Source organism: Chrysemys picta, chromosome 7 (assembly GCF_011386835.1).
Source record: "Chrysemys picta bellii isolate R12L10 chromosome 7, ASM1138683v2, whole genome shotgun sequence".
Classification (NCBI taxonomy): Eukaryota; Metazoa; Chordata; order Testudines; family Emydidae; genus Chrysemys; species Chrysemys picta.
In genome coordinates, this window is record NC_088797.1 from 7640158 (window position 1) to 7660117 (window position 19960).

The 19960-nt window shown below is 40.7% G+C and overlaps 1 protein-coding gene across 2 annotated transcripts in view; it reads right to left on the reverse strand.

Moving 5' to 3' along the window:
- SUCLG2 (succinate-CoA ligase GDP-forming subunit beta) overlaps positions 1 to 19960 on the reverse strand; it is a 210535-nt gene that overhangs the window by 94675 nt on the left and 95900 nt on the right. For both annotated transcript variants that reach the window (XM_005297815.4, XM_065550711.1), the window contains 4 exons: positions 16062 to 16161; positions 15839 to 15929; positions 4401 to 4553; positions 3296 to 3385 (listed from right to left, as the gene is read on the reverse strand). In XM_005297815.4, the coding sequence (XP_005297872.3) occupies positions 3296 to 3385; positions 4401 to 4553; positions 15839 to 15929; positions 16062 to 16161 (434 nt within the window). The remainder of the gene's footprint in view (positions 1 to 3295; positions 3386 to 4400; positions 4554 to 15838; positions 15930 to 16061; positions 16162 to 19960) is intronic.

The following is a 19960-nucleotide window of genomic DNA, read 5'->3' on the forward strand; positions in this document are numbered from 1 at the left end:
AGTAAAATGAACAGCATCGTTAAAATAAACAAGCTTAATTTAAGCACAGTCAAAGAAGTTTTTGAGTTCATAATGAATATATTTTCTCCGGTATGCTGATATTCAAGTTAAGTAGTTATGTTAATGAGTCTAAATTCAGAAACTGAGAAGCAATGTGGATTTCATGAGTGCAGATTAATTGCTGAATCTGTTTAGAAAAAATATAAATCTCCCTCCTACATCAAAATGCAACTTTTCCCTGTAGAAACAACAATTGAAAGATTGGGTTTGTTTATTTAAAAGTCGGCCTCTCCTGCTCCCCACTGCTGTTCTTTGCCCCCTCCTCTCTCTCTGTGGCTGTGGGTGGGTGGGGCTAATCGTGACATAATATTAAGTCCCCAACCACTGTTTTCCTCCGCCATTCCCCTATTAACAGGTTAGCTAAGTAAACCAACCTTTCCACCTGCAACGAATTTTCATATTGCAACGCTATTGGTTGCAATGAGGTAGCAGAAAGATTGGGACCCCAAAAACCACACACTCCAAAGCTTTTTATCTTGGTCAGTGGTTCAGTTAATCAAAAACTCAAACCAAAACATTTGGGATCTTTCGGAAAGTAAGGAAGGGAACCAAATTAAAAACCAAACTTGCTTTTATGTTGCTTCTGCCTTTATGAAAAACCCCACTACTACTGTTGGACCATTATCTCAAAATACTACAGTTGTGTAACATTGAGGGAATGGTTGTGCTTTACATATATATTGTATCAGTACCAACTTCCAGGTTTCTAAACTTATTTGTTATTAAATATGTGCCAAATAATCTCTAAACATAATTTTTTAATTTAATATGGAGATATATTTATCTCATAGAACTGGAAGGGACCTGAAAGATCACTAAGTCCAGTCCAGTCCCCTTCCTTCACAGCAGGACCAAGTACCATCAGATTTTTGCCCCAGATCCCTAAATGACCCCCTCAAGAATTGAACTCACAACCCTGGGTTTAGCAGGCCAAATCACTGAGCTAGCCCTCCTCCGCAAATTCTTGTTTTGTGGGCCATTCCCAAGCAGTTTGTTACTTGTGTTTAATATTTGAGCTATTATCTGTCTTAGTTTTAATTGGACACAGAAATATGTAACCTGTTTCCTAACTGGATGATGGCATAATTATTAGAATGAGATTTCTGGTGTGAATACTCATCTTTGAATTAAACATTCATTTCTCACAAATATGTGCATAATATTCAGTTTCTACAAACGTTTCTGCCAATAAACTTGCTCAGTCGAAAATCTGCAGAAAATGAATTCAAAAGGTTCCTGAACACAGCCAATGCAAATTCCATTCTGAGACATTTGCCAAGCTCTAATTGTGTGTGTTTGTGTTCTGTATGCACATATATTTGCACTTTCTTCGGGACTACACCAAATGGGCCAAATCCTGCTCTCAGTTCTATGGGTGACTCTCCCAAGGAATTGCGCCCCTGTGACTGAGACATTAATAGTAGTAGACATTAAATCCATATAAATAAATAAAAAAATACAATTTGCACCAAACTAACATATGATTAAAATCAACTAAAATAGGAGCTCGTGTGACATTAACTACTAGAAATTCCTTACTGCATCAGAATTTAGCCATGCTCTTGTTTTTAAGGTAGCATTGAGCAGGTCTATAAAATTGGGATGACAGTCTCACGCCCACTCCGAGCCCTTTATTACAAGGAAAAAAGGGCAGGAACGGTATAAGGGGCTCCAAAAGCCTAGTATCAGGGCAGAAGTTCCCAGCACAGGCACTGAGTGTAGACAACAGCCCTACGGCTATTTCCTGCAAGCCTTGGCGTAGGGGGCATGCCAGGGCAGGCAGAACATCCTGGGGATGAGGCCACTACCTGCAGTGCGAAGGAGAGTCCGGGCAGCACTGTGGGCCATAAGGCAGCTGTAAGTTATACAGCAGCCCAGAATCAGGAGGGCACAAAGGTGCTTAAAGCCACCATAGCTCCCTGGCCCCTAGGCTGCAAGTTCTGTGCTGAGACCCTAAGGGTATGGTCTACACAACCATTAAATACGTGTGGCTGGCCTGGGTCAGCTGACTCGGACTTGCAGGGCTCAGGCTGTGGGCTGTAAACTTGCAGGGTAGATGTTCAGGCTGGGGCAGGAGCCTGGGCTCTGAGACCCACCCCCATCGCTGGGTTTCACAGTCTGGGCTCCAGCCTAAACCCAAAACATCTATACTGCTATTTTTAGCCCCACAGCGCGATTCTGAGTCAGTTTTAGCCCCGGGCTCTGAGACTGGCTGCAGTCGGTCTTTCTGAGGTGTAGACGTACCTTTAGAGGAGCAGCACAGAATCATACCCTAGAAGTAGTTGCTATTCAGATGGACCTTTTTATTTAATGACCTATTTATTCCATTTACATACTTCAGTAAATCCCATTGAAGAGGTTATGGTACATGGAAAGAAACATACACAATAGTTCAGTTTAACAGTCCCAGTATTGTTGTCAATAATTAAGTACCAGAACTTTGCAAGGGTTGAAAGGTTTGAGATAATCATTCGTTCTCACTGAAGATACTGCTAAATCTTCAAATGTGCGTTAATCAACTTAATGATTATGCATTTGTTAATTGCACAGTTGGGATGGAAAATAATTAGAAGTGCTGTATTAAAAATGGAAAGATTCTACAGAAAAGGCATTTTGATATTATGGGGAAAAGTATGAAGAAAGAGCTTATGATAGCTGTCTTTAACACCTATTAACATTAACCCAAATACAGCTGTTTCCTATCTACAAAGTGATTCACTCCAGCACTGTTTCTTGTGATATTATGTACTATATAGAATTCCTAGCATAAAACAGAGATAAGCGCTGATGCATTGAAAATTATACTCTCAGAATCCCCTCAGCAAACTGGCAGCCTTTGTTTGATTGTGTCTCAGACTTTAAAAAAGTAAAACATTCTTCTGCTATACAAAACACCTATTTATTGATTTCTGTCATATTGCATTTGAGATATTAAAGACCTGATCCAGCAAAGGGATCCATGTGGGCAATCCATTACACCCACTGAAATCAATGGAACTCACAAGATCAAGGACTGAATCTATTTAATTTCAGGAACAATAAATTTTCTGTTAGCACCCATACCTGCATCTAAAATAGGCAAGACCTGTTATGAGAGAGGTTCAATTTATTAAGATACAAACGTTTTAAGCATTACCCTAAAAGGCGTAAAACCTCTCAGAACCAATCACTTAGCAGAACTGGCACCTCCACACCTTTTGTCTGAAGACAATTGAACCCTTCCCTGTCAAGTTACCTGCTGTTGCAAAGGTCCTTTGAATCCTAAATTTTCTGCCATCTGCAATGCTTGGTTGTCCTTTACACCTTCAAAAATATCTATTTCCTCCTGTTACAATAAAGTACATAAAGAGAATTAAGGTATTCAATCTGAGTAGAGATTTATAACTTGAAAAGAAAAATGCTTAGTATATATTTGCAAATTAGTAATTAACGTATGGCAGTTTGCCAAAGTTCTCGGAGATTCAGGCTATAGCAGCTGCCTATAGGGTATGTTATAATTATCACACCATCTATAAAACAGTCCTTCCAAAAAACTATATAATTCTTCAGGGTGGCATGCTGACAAGACAATCTGACACCAGTTTTCATTTTTAATTACTGTACAGATGGCGTTGATGAATATTTAGGCTGTTAATTTTTATGACATCTTCTGGAAAGTCTCCAAGACAGTGGTATTGCTGCCCAGTAATATTACTAAGTTTATATAATTTCAAAATGTGCATTAAATATTTTTGCTTTTCCCCCCACATAATTATATGTCTGTACCAATTATTTTCCCAAATGAATAGCTTATCTACTCATTATCAAGCCACAGAAACATTATAAATACTAGAATGCATTACTCATCATTCAGCAGTGAGTACGTGCCAACAGTGACAACACAGTAGTATCTGAGGTGCAAGACTTAAACCTATACTAAGAGGAGGAAATAATTGAGAACGTCCACCTTTGAAATTAAGTGTAGGGTTTTTTTAATTGGCAATCATGGTATTGACCCTAAGCCTGCGTGCAAAAGAACAAGCCTAACCACACTTTTCAATTAGTTAAAGTGAAACATGAAAGATACTAAGAAACAATTAAGAAAATGCTTCATATACAGGTGATGTTTAACATGTGAAATTTAGAGCAATTGTCTCACTAAGACTTTGCCTAGATTAGGAAAAGAGGTCTAGGGTTAACACAAGGAGGTGCTGAACCTTCCTCATCTCCCAGGATCAGGTCCCTATTTTGTTACATGAAATTTTTAATTTATTTATTTTTTGTAACATCTTTCTGCAGAGGAATTTTTTTTTCATTTGGAAATCTGATTACAATTTGAATCTGAAATGTCATTTTGATACCTTAAAGATAAGTTCCGGGCTAGTAGCCGCCACTTCTTCTATGTCAACACCTCCCTGTGGGCTGCCAACCATCACAGGTCCATTGGAAGCTCTGTCCATCAAAATTGCAAAGTAGGTTTCCCTCGAAATATTCAATGCTTCTGCAACCATCACCTAAAAATTAACAGGGGGGGAAAAAAAACAAACATTCTTTTTAACTGGTATATCTTGGCTAGTGAGATTTAACCATAATATTTTTTAATTAGTTGTGGTATCTGGGAGTACGAAATGTCATAAAATCCAAAGAGCAATTATGAATCAGATGAAACAGATAAAATTTTACACCATTGTGAACTGCTAGCAGAGAATATAGTGGCTCATACTTCAACACAGTCTTAAAGCAGCTGCAGTTTTACGTTACAGGCACCAGATACTCCATTAGCTTTTTTCTTCTTGAATCTCTCAATTCCTATACCCTATAGCCATTTACATTAGAATATATAATAATAATTGTGAACTAGGGTCCCAATCATCCCTTCTAAACAAAAACCCCAAAGCAGAGTATGACAACTTCTAGGGAGAATCTCAGCATTTCCTTTCCATTCTTTCATGATTCTAGCACTTAAGCAGGGGATGGGTGAGTACGTATAGCTTGCTAACCCTGTGGAGATTAGAGATCCTGAGAGAAATAAGACAGCAGCCCTGCAGAACAAGCCTTAGCCCCTCTGTGCTGCCCATTGGAAGTACTTCTTCCTAAGAAGATTGTCTACTATTGATGGCCCAGGCGACATCTCCAAGGAGGATAGAAGGTCCAAGAGGAGTAGTTAAGGTTGTTTACTATGGCATTAACTCCAGTACAGATTTACACCTAGCAACCCACCATGTCCCAAGGAGATGATAGCTCTACAGCTCTCTCCTCTTCTAATATAAAGGATCCCAAACTCACATGGAACGAAACTGCAAAGTATGCCTCCATATCATGGAGCTGCAACTCCTCCCCTTCTACGCCCCTCACAACAGATCCCCATACTTTTGCTCCGCTCCACCAGCATAAATGGGGGAATACACTCATGCCGATCTATGATCTATAGTTTAGCTTCCAAGGAAGTACGGACTTTACATTACACCTGTGTGTTTGGAATCTGACCTGAAGTAGGACCAAAAATAAAACACTGCTACTGTAAATTAATTATAACCATTGTCCTCATGAATGAAAAAAAATGCCAGAGACATGCTGAGTGCCCATTTTGTTACAGCTCAGTAATAACTATACTCACTTTTCCATCTGGATCGTTGGTCATCAGACCTATTACCTAATAGCAATGACTGATGTAAGGCAACAGTAATCAAAAGGAAGTGGTTATGGATGGACTTCCTGTCAGCCATTTAAGAGACGAAGCACACTTTTACACTTGCCACGTTACTCCCCAGAATAACTCTTTTTGGTATAAGGATATCAAATTACTTTAAATATTCATGTTAAATAACTTCACTGTATTACTATTAGTAGGTGCTGTTAGTTATCATGATAGGTGCCAGACTGACAAGCCCAGGACTGGAGCTCTCTCTCTCAAGCAAGGCAAGCATGGTAGCAATGTGTGCTTCTCTACCTCAACCCCGAAGTCCAGGGAACATCCCTGGGGCAGAGTGATTCACTCTCCAATTCCATTCTCTCTAGATTCTCTACTGAGACAACCACCCAGGGTGGCAATGAGCTTCATCAGATTGGTGGTGATGACTCTAACATGGACACCCTTTCAATGGAAACTATAGAGACCAGCAACTCAGTTCACTAAGTGGGCTAAGAAACAAGTATCAGATGAGAATGACTTACTGATCTGGGCTGCTTATAAATCAATGGCTTTAAATCGTCATCTTAGATTAAGTCTTTGTGTATACCATGATTCATGAAGTAGCCAATATTTAATGAATGAAATACACAAGGTCAGATTTACTGCTGGTGTAACTTTGTTGAAATCAAATCATGGCCCACATTTGTTTTAAATGTAAGGCTCCTGGTGTCTAACTGTAGGGTGTATTCCATTGAATAATGCTTCCTTGGATTTCAAGGTTCCATGGCTATAAATGAGAAACTTTTATCAATTTATTTGATATTCTACTAAATGAGTATAGGAGGAAGAATGCACTTACCTTATGCCTGTCCGTACTTCTTAACAGAATAGGAAAAAATAAGAAACAAGAAATTAAATAAAGTTCCTCTCTATCAGCTGGGCAGAGGGGAGGGAAGATGTATTTGTTTATGGACTTTTGACTGGGAAGACATTTTCACCCTTACAATAATTTTGCTTCCTTTCCCCTCTCCCTTGCTTTCTTCACCGAACATCTAAAGAGCTACAGGAATAGTTCAAACAAGCAACTATTCAAAAGCAAACTAAGGAAAACTAGAGTTAAAGGAAGCCAATAACAAATAATACAGAAAACTACTTTATTTTGTAAAGGTTTTTTATTCAAGGCTGCTCTAAAGGGAAATGAAAAGCCAGTATCCCAAGCGTAGGTCATCTGTCACTATCGTTAACGTAACAAGCATGGATATGGAAAATGGGCTTGGTTTGTTGTAGTTAGAACTTTTACCTGCACTAGTAGATCTGAAATGGTTGAGTCAGTTGCTCTATTGATAGGTCAAGTAAAACCACCCGTCAAAAGGCACCTGAAATTTTGGCACCAGAAACTCTTAGCTGTATTCTTCAGACAAAGTTCCCATAGCACAAAGGAAAAGGGAAAAATGTTAATGGAAGTGTCACTAAAATACTGCTAAGTGATACGTTTAAGAGCTAAGGGTGGGATTTTCAACAGGCAGTCAGGGAGTTAGGAGACCAGATCCGATTGAATTTAAATTAGAGTTCAGTGTCCAATTCCCTTTGGCTCCCAGCCTAAGTCAATGGTGGTGAGAAGACCATACAAATAACATGGATTCTTTAAATCAAAACAATCAAAAACCCTAACCTAAAAATGTTAACCTCCATAACAGTAACCTACCTTACGTAACTGTTGTTCTTTGATGTATAGCTCAGTGGTTTGAGCATTGGCCTGCTAAACCCAGGGTTGTGAGTTCAATCCTTGAGGGGGCCTATTTAGGGATCTGTGGCAAAAGTCTGTCTGGGGATTGGTCCTGTTTCAAACAGGGGGTAGAACTAGATGAGGTCCCTTCCAACCCTGATATTCTATGATTCTTTGATGTGTTGCTCATGTCCATTCCATTCTAGGTGTGTGCACACCCACGTGCACAGTTGTTGGAGATTTTTGCCTTAGAGGTATCTGTAGGGTCAGCTGTAGCACCCTCTGGAGTGCTGCGCTCATGCGTTGGTATATTAGGTGCCGCTGTCCTTAGACCCTCTCAGTTCCTTCTTGCCGACAACTCCGACAGAGGGGCAGGAGGGCGGGTAATGGAATGGACATGAGCAACACATCTTGAAGAACAACAGTTATGAAAGGTAGCTAACCATTTTTTCTTCGAGTGCTTGCTCATGTCGATTCCATTCTAGGTGACTCACAAGCAGTATTCCTGTAGATGGGCTAGGAGTTCATGGTTGTGCAGCTTGCAACACTGCTCTACCAAAGTCAGCGTCGTCTTGGACTTGCTGGGTAAGCGTGTAGTGAGATGTGAACAGATGACCAGGTAGCAGCCCTACAGAACTGTGCCTCAAGACCACTGCTGAAGCGACCACCCTGGCCGCCGAATCAGCTGCGTCCCAAGACCATTTGGAGGGAGCACCGTGTCGCTGTAGTGCCCACCTCAACAAGGGCCCCAAATTCTTGGGCCGAGTCCTGGGTCAGGGAGTCCTTGAACTTATGGAGGGAGTCCCATAGGTTAAAGTTATATCTCCCCAAAAGAGCCTGGTAGTTTGCGACCTGGAACTGAAGGCTGGCCGTGGAATAAATTTTCCTTCCAAAAAGGTCCAGCCTCTTGGTCTCTATTTTTGGGGATAGAACTGGATTGCCCTTCTGCATCTCTCATTGGCCGCAGAAATGACCAACGACCCCGGGGAGTGTGGGTATGCAAGTATTCAAACCCCTTGGCTGGGGCAAAATACTTATTTTCAGTTCTCCTGGAGGTGGGCGGGATTGAGAATGGGGTTTTCCAAAGGGCTTTGGCAATCTTTAGGACCCAATCATGCACCAGAAGTGAGACACGTCTCTCCACCTCTAGGCCTAAGTTTGTGGCCACCCTTCGGAGCAGGATTTGGTGCTCCTTAAAACTGTCCGGTGGGCTAGCATGAGAGGGCCCCGCAACAGCCTCATCTGGAGAGATGAGGACAACTGGATCACCGGGGGAGAGCCCAGGGCTTCATCCCCCATGTGGAAAGGAGGTTTTGGGGGGTGGGCACTCGTTCCTCCACCCCAGCGTCCAATTGTGCTTCACGCACCAATCCTGTCATGCCACCCATGCTGTCTGTTGCTTTTCTGAAGCAGCTACCAAAGATTGGGGCGAAGGAGGCATCAGCATAACCGGCATGCCCCAGGCACTCCAGTAGCGCCATTGCCTTGGCCACTGGCCCTGCTGCCAGGGCAGCATTGTGGAGGTGGATGTAGTCTCAGGTGCCCAGTCATGCCAGTGCTACCTCCGTGAGGGGCTGAACTCCCTTTCTGTGCTGAAGGAATCCCCTTCTGGTGACCACAGTGGGGCCTTCCACGCCTGAGTCTGGTGGCTAACTGTCACCATGGATGAACGGTGCCTTAAGTAAGCGGATCGGTGCCGGGAGCGGGGGTATCAGTACCGCATTGGCGAATGTTTCCACAGTCTCAGTGCCAGTGGCCTACGCCTTGGAGACAATTGGCGGGAGGATGACCGGTGCCAGCCATATGGTGACTGGTGTCTCAATCTGTGGTTTCAAGGCGGGCAGCCTGAACAGGGTCCTTTACCTGATGCCCCTTGGTCTTTCACCTGATGCCCCTTGGTCTTTCTTGCTCGGTGTCGGGTCACACTTCTTAGATTTCTTCTTGGGCACCAGCAAAGGGGAGCAGTGCCAGGTAGAACCTGGTGTCAGGGGTTTACTACGCACAGAGGCCAAAGTATTGGGAGTTGAGTCCGTCTGGGACAGTCCCAAGGCCGGGCAGAGAGCAGCCTCCATGAGGAGGGCCCTCAAACGGATGTTGCGCTCCTTCTGTGTTCTGGGACTAAAGCTCTTACAGATGCGACACTTTTCTTTGACATGTGATTCCCTTAAGCACTTCAGGCAGCTGCTATGGGGGTCACTAACAGGCATAGGCCTGTTACAGTAAGGGCAGGACTTAAAACCCAGAGACTGGGGCATGCTCCGCCTTGGGCAAAGTCCCCTGCCTAACTTATAACTACAGTGCTTAACAACTACTTCACTAGCTAATTACTATCAACAAAACTATTTACAAAGCACTAAATCAGAAACCAAAGGAGAACCTGCTAACCACTTGCTAGACAAAGGAAAGATGCTCCGACAAACTGCCAGGGGTGGTAAGAAGGAACTGAGAGGGCATAGGGCTGGTGGCGCCTAATATACCGATGCATGAGCGCGGCACTCCAGAGGGCACCACAGCCAACCCTATGGATACCGCTAAGGTTAAAATCTCCAACAACTGTGCACATGGGCGCGCACACACCTAGAATGGAATCGACTTGAGCAAGCACTCGAAGAAGAACCTTGAGTTGTTCAAGATGATAACTGACAGGCATCCATGTACAGAATTTTTTTTTTTCCAGGTAAAAATTTTAATTTCCTCCACTGATCAGTGTAGAATGCCTAGCAGTTTTTTGCAAGTAGAATAGGATTATGTCAAAGGGAAGAAGTATGTAAGGGGAAAAAAAGTTACCTTATCTTTAAAAGTCCCATCTTGGTAAGAAACAAGTGTCAGTCATGTAATGCCTGGTATAAGAATGCAAACAGAAGTCTGCAGTGTCAGAGACTGCCCATTTGTTATTAATGAGAGGCATATGGCAATGGTTAATCGGGAATCCCCTCATTAGGCTTTCCTTCCTTTCTTGACAATAAAAAGACAGAAGAAGTAACATAATGGAAGAAGGGATAAGAAGAAGGAGAAGGAAGAATGGAGAAAGTAAATAAGGAAGTGTTTTTTACTCCTTCTCACTACACAAGAACTAGGGATCACCAAATGAAATTAATAAGCAGTAGGTTTAAAAGAAACAAAAGGAAGTATTTCTTCATACAATGAACAGTCAATGTGTGGAACTCTCTGCCAGAGGATGTTATGAAGGCCAAGACCATAACCGGGTTCAAAAAAGAACTAGATAAGTTCATAGAGGATAGGTCCACCAATGGCTATTAGCCAGGATGGGCAGGGATGGTGTCCCTAACCTCTGTTTACCAGAAGCTGGGAATGGGCGACAGAGGATGGATCATTTGATGATTGCCTGTTCTATTCATTCCCTCCGGGGCACCTGACATTGGCCACTGTCGGAAGACAGGATTCTGGGCTAGATGGCTGTTCTTATGTTACGAGATGCCTAACTCCGAATACCTTAGTAATATTCCTGAATTGATGAGGAAGCTCTCCCAGCAAAATCACTGATATTTCAGGCTCCTCATCCAGTGCCACCTAAGGCTTGGAAGACTGTCATCACCTATTGACCAGCCACATCACAGGGGGCTTTGACACATCAGTGGATGAGAGGAAAGAGTGGACTAGTGGCTACTGTCTCTAATGGCCAGCAACTCTTTCAGTCTTCCCTAAAGAAATCATCGTCATCAGAGTCTATCTACTTTGAAGTGGGTGACTTGGCCTTCACGGTAGAGTTCATTGCTACATTTAGACTCCCACTGTGTAACATTTCCCACCCACCTCCAGTGAGAAAGGGGCAGTAGTTCGTATCTGCAATGCCATCTAAGTCAGACAGGCAAGAGATCAGAGAATTTGAAAGATAAAGTGGGACAAGAAGTGCCAGTCCTTCACATGTAATTCAACTTGGGCTTTTACCTGGTGTTCACGTGATGTAAGCAACTGACTCCATCGTTCCAGGCCAGTGCATCAGGAAACATAGAATTTGGGTTTTTTTTCCTTGTATTGTTCTGCTTTGCTTATGATGAAAAGTATGAAGATTCATTATCCTATTTTCCACAGCAGTTTTACTGAAAAAATGTCCTGGGAAAGCCGTTATTATAAAGCCACCCTGATAACTTCATATTTTCTTGCTTTAACATTTAGCCTTCTAACAATCTGCCTGTAAGTTAAAGGTCTAATTTCACATGGAAATCTAAAATGGCCCTTTGATACTGAATCATATATTAGAAATGTTAATTCTCTTATTGCTTGGAGAAAAGGTACAGATATCAGGTTATCTAAGTTGTCATGATAAGCAGAAGACTGCCTGCTCAGATAATCAGACTCTCCAAATTCCAGGGTGCCATAAGAGGATTTTATGTAAACTCACAAAATAGCTGCCAAGTTCTAAAGGAGCCAAGGGGACTTCTGTTTATTTAAGAAGTATCAATTTTAAGAAGCACAGCCACCTTTTAAATACTTATGTAGGAACATAAGCAGAAAGAGACCATTCTACATTTGAGAACTCAATTTTCGATAACAAACTGCACTTTCTACATGACTATTCTAACTGTAGAAAGTTTTTGACCTTTAACATTTATCCTTAAAAATGAAGTACAATATTGATATCTCCTAGAACTCAACACCTGCTCATGCCTTTCATCACTAACACCTGCTGATTCTGACGATAGAAATTACACCTGTTGTCCAGATGCACTGTGCAACTTTAAGTTCCATCACCTGTGTGCAGGTTTTCGAAATGAGAATACAAGGTCCTGTTTACATGGTAGAGTTTTACCAGTTATAGTCATATAAATACACCAATATAATTATATCAATATAACTCTCTACGTGGACACTTACTCAGGAACAAGAGTGGGTTTTTTAGGTTAGCCCAAATGCCTTTCAATGAGATAAACTAAACTGAAAAAAGCCACTCTTGTTCCAAAATAAGACTGTCCACACACTGAGTAATACTGGCATAAGTATACTAGTTTAAATTCACTCCTTAGCTTGCATAACTTTTCTGTGTGAACAAACCCTAAGAGAAGGAGCATGGGGAAATGGTTTGAGCAGGGGACTGGAGGCAGGAAATCCTGACTTCTAATCCCAAACCTACAACCAACCTGTTGTGTGGTCTTGGACACGTAATTTAATCTATGTATCTGTAAAATAATTATAAGATACCTATTTGAAAGTAGTATGATTATTTAATTTTCTAAAGTGGTAAATAATTTCTAAAACAGCAGAAAAGTGAAAAAAGTAAGAATGTCTTTCCTTACTAACTTGTAATTTACTTTAACAAAATTATAGGACAAGACTTCTTATATTCCTGTTGCAATAAAACAAAAATGCCTACAATCTCCTGAATCTCCATTGCCATAATTAAATGCAGAGGTTACTGAAGGCACTCCCCTCTGCTCAAACAGCTACCTTTTATTTTTGTCTCTAAGATCTACCAGACATTTTGTGTGCACAAAAATTTCTATATGTTAAATGTTATCCTGGAGATACAAAATCCATTTAGCTATCACATACAATGATGAAATTCTATCCTACAACTAAGATTGTGGAGCCTGGTACTACAGTGTGATACTAATACTCTGAATGACTTGTAATCTGTGTAAATTGCAACTAGTTCCAAGATGCTAACAAGAGCAGAGTCTGCCTAGAAAGTAAAGGTTGTCCCCCCTCCCCCCATACGTATCTTTTAAGAGGAGTCAATAGCTTTTCACAAAAACACTTCTGTTGAATTAGAGAGATATGCATCATTATATTCGGATATAACGCGGTAAAGCAGCGCTCCGAGGGGGCGGGGCTGTGCACTCCGGTGGATCAAAGCAAGTTTGATTTAACGCGGTTTCACCTATAACGTGGTCAGATTTTTTGGCTCCCGAGGACAGCGTTATTTTGGGGTAGAGGTGTATAAAGTAGGGCTAGTGTGTTTGCTTGGCAATCTCATAAAGCCTAGATAAATCATTACTATTATAAAATGCTTTTACAAAATGTACTGTAAACTGGTTATTGCAGTACAATTCAAGAAAATTTGTGCATGTGATGCAGATGGAGAATATGCCAATTTGCTGAAATGCCCAAAAACTCTGCAACAGTAAACATTTTACATTTAGAACAAAATGGCTACCTACTACGAGAAACACAAAATATGTGGCTATCAATCCCTTACTACTGATGTGCAACCCGCCAGACAACAAAATGCACATGCATATTGAAGAGAAATCCTAGTTCCACATTAAAATGCTTTTATGTGTACTGTAATATGTTTCCACATATCCTTGCTGGACAGCAAAAATACACATTCTATTCTATATACATGCTAACACTGTGCTAATCATTGTAGTATCTGAGCACCTGATGTTCTTCCTCAGAGACTTTAAAGTCAGAAGAGACCATGATCACCTAGTCTGACCACCTAAAAAACTTCACCGACCCATTCCTAGAATATTCCCCTAACCTCTGATTGAGTTACTGAAGTTCTCAAATCATGATTTAAAGACTTCAAGTTTTGCTGAGAATCCACCATTTACACTAGTTTAAACTTGCAAGTGGCCCAGGCCCCATGCCGCAGAGAAAGGCGAAAAAACCCATATCTCATATGGATACACTCTCCAGTCAAGTACAATAATTTGTAATAATCATTACACTGAATTTAGCTTTTTCTCTCTTCACAGAACAATTGAACAGATTGATTTTCTCTGATTTATTCATTGCTGGATTTTTTTTCTTTATTAAAATCCCTCTGGCTTGATACCTAAACAACATCGTTTAGGTGAGGGTTATATAAGCTACACGGTATTCTCTGTCTTCTCTGGTTGGATGAGAATAGCTTATGATTATTTTATCTGGTATGAATTTTCATGGAAAGCAAAACACAAAAGGAACACTATTTAAGGAAATGACAATTTTCTTTAAAAAGCCAATCATATATTCATGGGAATTTTTTGCACTATTCATCCAAATCTAGTCACTATGTTTCCATGATATACTCTATCCTCTTGCTCCTGACACTATATATTTACAGAAGCAATGTGTTGAAGGGGAGAAAAGAAGCTACAAGTAATACGTCTTATCTTTACACTACATACTGTATAGAGCTTTTTGGAAATCCACTATGTAAGAGCATCTTCCTACTCTCTCTACTAAATTAAGTTAGTGTGCTTTCATTTAAATAATCCATTCTGAAAATACAGACCTTTCATTTTCTATTGATTTCCGATGAAAATTAGAAGTCTGCTTTGTAGATTTGACCATTTAAACAAATGCACAATCTTCTAATCAGATGGGGCGGAGGGACAACAAGTCTTCCTCTGCTGGAGTATTTCAAGCAGTTCAGCTAGCACAAAAAGGAATAAGACTACGGCGATTACAGAGGAAGAGCGCTTTCACCACACAATATTCTGAGAACAGCTGTAAGCTGAGAAATGTCTCTTTTGTGTTTATTATCAGAGTTTATGAAAGGTAGTAGTAATTTTTGTTTCTTCTTTTTACTATTTAAAATTAAACTTCTATCAGAAACTATAATAGTCTGCCTTTCTTCTTCCCAGAGATATTGCTGAAGAGACACAACAGAACATTCCTCAAATACTCAACAAAAAGCATCTCTTCAGCTACATGTCCTCTTTCTCTGCCAATGCCAAGACACTGGCAGTACATTAGCAACTACTTATTTTTTCTTCAACTTATGCCAAAGAAGTTTGCATAACACACTGTCTCCTGGCATCAAACAGACAGCAGAGCTCTTCATTATATGCCCTCTCTCAACAAAGCAAAGTTAGAGACAAAAAATCAGAAAATTTCCAGTAGCAGCCTTACTTACAGGATTTAATTGAAGGGTGAAAGTCTAAGAAAGCCTGGCCTGAAGGGCTACCTAAGTTTCTCTTACTTAAGCAAATAATTAAGGACATGACCACCCCACAAAAAAAGGCACTTTTGGCATCCTAGAAAAAGCAATTACCCAAAATGAGAAAATGTAATATTTCTCCTACACCTCTACCCAGATATAACGCTGTCCTCAGGAGCCAAAATAATCTTACCGCGTTATAGGTGAAACCGCGTTGTATCGAACTTGCTTTGATCCGCCAGAGTGCGCAGCCCCGCCCACCCCGGAGCACTGCTTTACCGCGTTATATCCAAATTTGTGTTATATCGGGTCGCGTTAAATCAGGGTAGAGGTGTACCAAAAGGCGTATTTCTGCTACAGAGATCAGGTTAGAATTTGCTAGGCATTCACTTCATCATACACAGCAAAATGAAGTGTATGCCCTGGCTAATTTCAAAATATTCAGTGTTGAACAAACATTTAAAAGGAAGCAAAGATAACACATTTTCCTTTGTCACATTAATAGGATGCAATCAATCAGGAAAACACAATGGCACATACTACAGCACGTTAGTTTACAGTTGCAACTGAACAACCTTCAATTTTTAAGGAAGAGGAAAAAATATCTTACTTTCTTAACTTTAACACCATCCTTTGGAGTTTGCTTTGTTGCGAGATTGTACCCAATCATCTGTTCAGCAAGCTGCCCAACAACCTTAGGGCTACAAAAGAAGGGAAAAGGTCAATTTACTAACATGTATTAAAGATATTTTGATCAGTTAAAACAGCCGTTGCAAAAGCCTCAATACTATCAGTCGCATATTATTCATGTCTTTCGAATTTTAGAGACTTACTCTTTAGTTAGATGGACCCCTCCTTTCAATCCACTATTGAAAACACCTTTTCCTCTCCCTCCAGCTAGGATTTGAGCCTTTAGAACGATTTCTGTTGCCTCTGTAAGAGAAAAAAATACATTGTTGTGCTATTAAACGTTATTTATTGAGCCATAGCAACTATTAACCTATTTCAAAAAGCAAGTAGTACAGAACTGGTAGAACATATTTAAAAACAAACGAACTAAAATTCACAACTGCTAGATAGTCTTACAGAGAAGTCAGTTTTGTTCATAATGCAACACACCAAAAAAGTGTTAACGAACATCCATGAGTTACCCATTAGCTGGCTAAATATGTTGATATTTAGACAAAACATTGTCATTAATAATGTATAACCTACATAATAATCCCTGTAACTTGCATGGTTTGACTGCCTAGTTTTAGAACTGTTTTCAATACCTGGACCAGAGCATATGTCCTTTGAGTGGTCACATATGCACATGGTAGCAGGCAAATGTTTATGGTGAGAGAGTAAATTTCAGCCTGTGATTGAAGCCCAGACAGCAGGGGTGTGGATATGGGGATGCAAGGAAGAATCCAATCTCCAAGTGCAGGCTGGGTAGGGAGCAGCTGGTACATCAATCCCTAGGCTAGAGTAGCAGCTGCTAACCCTACATGGGGGGTTTGGTCCACTTGATCCAGTGCCCAAGCCAATGCCCTTTTCCCTGGTTTCAAGCTCCCCACTTTACAGTGGAGTAGGGAAGGTCCAGCTTTGCTGTTCACAAGGGATACAGAATGCCCTAAGTACTAATTTGTATGTGTTTCCCTGACCCCTGTGCAACAAAAACAGCACAGTTCTGGGGCCTTGCACACCCTCTTCAGCCCTGGGTGACGTTCACCTGCAGTAAAATACCCTGGGCAGAGGTAAATGGCTACTCCAGCCTCACTCTGCCCCTCCACTCTCTGTGTGGCCTTGTACAGAGAAGCAGCTGCTCTCATCTTACTCTGCCTCCTTCCCCTACAAAGCCTGTGCACAGGGAAACCATCCAGCCCACGCAGCATCATGCCCAGAGTGTAACAGCCGCTCCCCTAGGAGGTGCTATGCGATTGGCCAGGGAGCTCGGAGGGTTGTTGCCTGATGGGTGGAGTTGTAAGGGAGTGGCTGGGCTGGGATGCTTAGCAGGCAGGGAAGGTGTGACACTCTCCTCCCACAAGCCAGGCTGAACCCTATGGGGAGTGGGGGGTAAGACATCTAAATCGATTGAACCTCAAGGGGGGGGGGAAGGAGGTCTGAGGCCTCCAAACTCGGAGCATGTTTGTCTCATCCACTTGTTATGTCTTCTTTTTTAGGCTGTAAACTTCTGAGGCAGGAACTCTTGTTTACTAGATTTGCACAGTGCATATTAAAATCGGGTCCAGCATGGCTGGAATCTTTAGTGACTAATGCAATGTAAATGTTAAATAATAATAATTATGGGGGAGGAATTTACCCAAATGAACCCAACAGGACTTTGCACTGCACCTCCACTGAAACCTTATATACCCATTCTCCTAAACTACTCCCCTCTCATCAGCATGGGGAAGCCGAAAGCTCACAGATTAACTACATCACACCAAAGAAGGAAGAAAGTTTCAGATTTGAGACACCCCACAACATCCCTGATCCCCCTCAAAGAATGTCCTGCCCCTAGAACCCTCCTTTTTCAACCATGTTAGCTCAAACATTTCAGCTGATCTCAACTACCCTGGGAGCACATAAGGAGAAAGGTGAATTCACTTGTAGCCAGCATCCATACCATTTACAGCTCTGGAAGTCAAAACCAGCATCTAATATTGAACTCACATGAACCCAAAGATACCAAGCTCTGCACTAAAGTTTTCAAATGGTCTTAAGGTACACCCAATTTAAAGTCAAGAGTAATCTGATCTGGTAATGACAAAGACATGGATAACTGCAGTGAGGTCAGAAGATCATTATAAGAATGGACATGCTGGGTCAGATCAAAGGTCCATCTAGCTCAGTATCCTGTCTTCCGACAGTGGCCAATGCCAGGTTCTTCAAAGGGAATGAACAGAACAGGTAATCATCAAGTGATCCAGCCCCTGTCGCCCATTCCCAGCTTCTGGGAAACAGAAACTAGGGACACCATCCCTGCCCATCCTGGCTAATAGCTACTGAGGTCTATATCCAAAAGAAAAAAGGTACTTACTATCTAACCTTCTAGCCAAGCACAGATGGAAAAGAAAAAGAAAGCACTCTTAACAGTGCTGCTACCATGAAGCATAAGAAATGTGTGTTAACCTATGAAGAAACAGTGTCCCCAAAAAATGTTGTATTTATGATTATTAGTCTCTGTTTTTCACAGCTAACCGGATGCTCCCACATGTGTTTTCAAGAGATGAGGTCTAGATATTAATGCATTATAAAGCATTGTCTGGAAAATGCTCATGTTTAAAACCGTTTCATGTTTTGTTCTTATGGGATCTGATGCAATTCCTGTTGAAGTTTATGGAAGGCTTTGACTTCAACAGGAGTTGGATGAAGTCATTAACTAATGTACATATTTTGTGTATGTAGTATTTGCTCAGTCACTATAGTTGACAATATAACTATTTACCTGAACATTTAACTACAAGTATAAATACAAAGTAAAAACTCAAATTTTAGGTTTCTGTTACAAATAAATATTTTTCAGAGACGGCTAAACATAGTGTTGCTAGGGAAGTGATTTCTGGCAACGACCACACACACACACACACACACACACACACACACACAATCATTTCATATTTCTAATGTGATAAATTCCAGATTTAGGTTTACATTCTAGATTGAGGTTGGGACAATCATCAGGATAGAAAAATAAAAAAACAACATTTTAGTATTAAGAATAAAACACAAGTTTTTTCACACAACTAGTAAAAGTAGCACTCCAAAGAATATCTGATTTTCAGGCTTCTCAAGACAAAAATCCCCATGCTTATCCATCCACTAACGTTTGGCATATATCATCCTGACCCTTAAAAATATTCTCCTTGAAAATACTTCATGCATTTCAACATATTCGTGTTCCCAGCTCTCCTATTATTCATGCCACTGCAAGGCAGATAACAAGGAAATTTAAATGCAACAAAGTTTTATATCAGTGTTTTCTAAGCATACAAATTATTAAGAGGAATTAAACTATAAATCGTTTCCCAACCCACAGTAGCAAAACCTAAAATCACATGGCTGCTATGACAAAACATCTAAGCTGGCATTGTTAATGGACACTACAAGCATTTAATTAGATTAGTTTTAGTCACTAACCATCCTGACAATGAAAGCTTTGTATTTCCAATAGTAAGTGCTGTCAATTATGCATGTAATCATTACCCTTTGTACCACAGGTCTTAAGGCCACCAAGTCAATTTCACTCATAGCTTGCATGCTATATAATGAACTAATTATGTTCCTTTGGCTATAACAAAGTAAGAGAGCTGAATTAAATGCATATGTTATTATAGTCTGCCAAAAGAATATCTAGGCAATAAAATAACAGCACAAAGACAACGATCAACGTCAGAAATAAGTGCACTAAACAGTAAGAATAACTATGTAAAGGTTAGACCTGAAGTACTAATCAATACACCAGCTCAGCAAAACACAGTGCAGCAGGTTCTTCTTGCCCTAGGGGAAACCAACATGAAGTAATTTAATTTAATAGTTATTTGCCCAAGCTCTGGAAAATGAAGTAAACCAGCCAAATCTTATTTTACAGTAACTAGGCTTGATCATTCAGTATTTACCAAGTTGATTCACTACTTATTGCCACCATTTCTATTTTATTTAAAGATCTGATTTCTAGAAAAGCTCACACAAATTTCTATTTGTTTTTTGTTACCTGAATTCCCAGATTGCATTAGGAAAGACTATC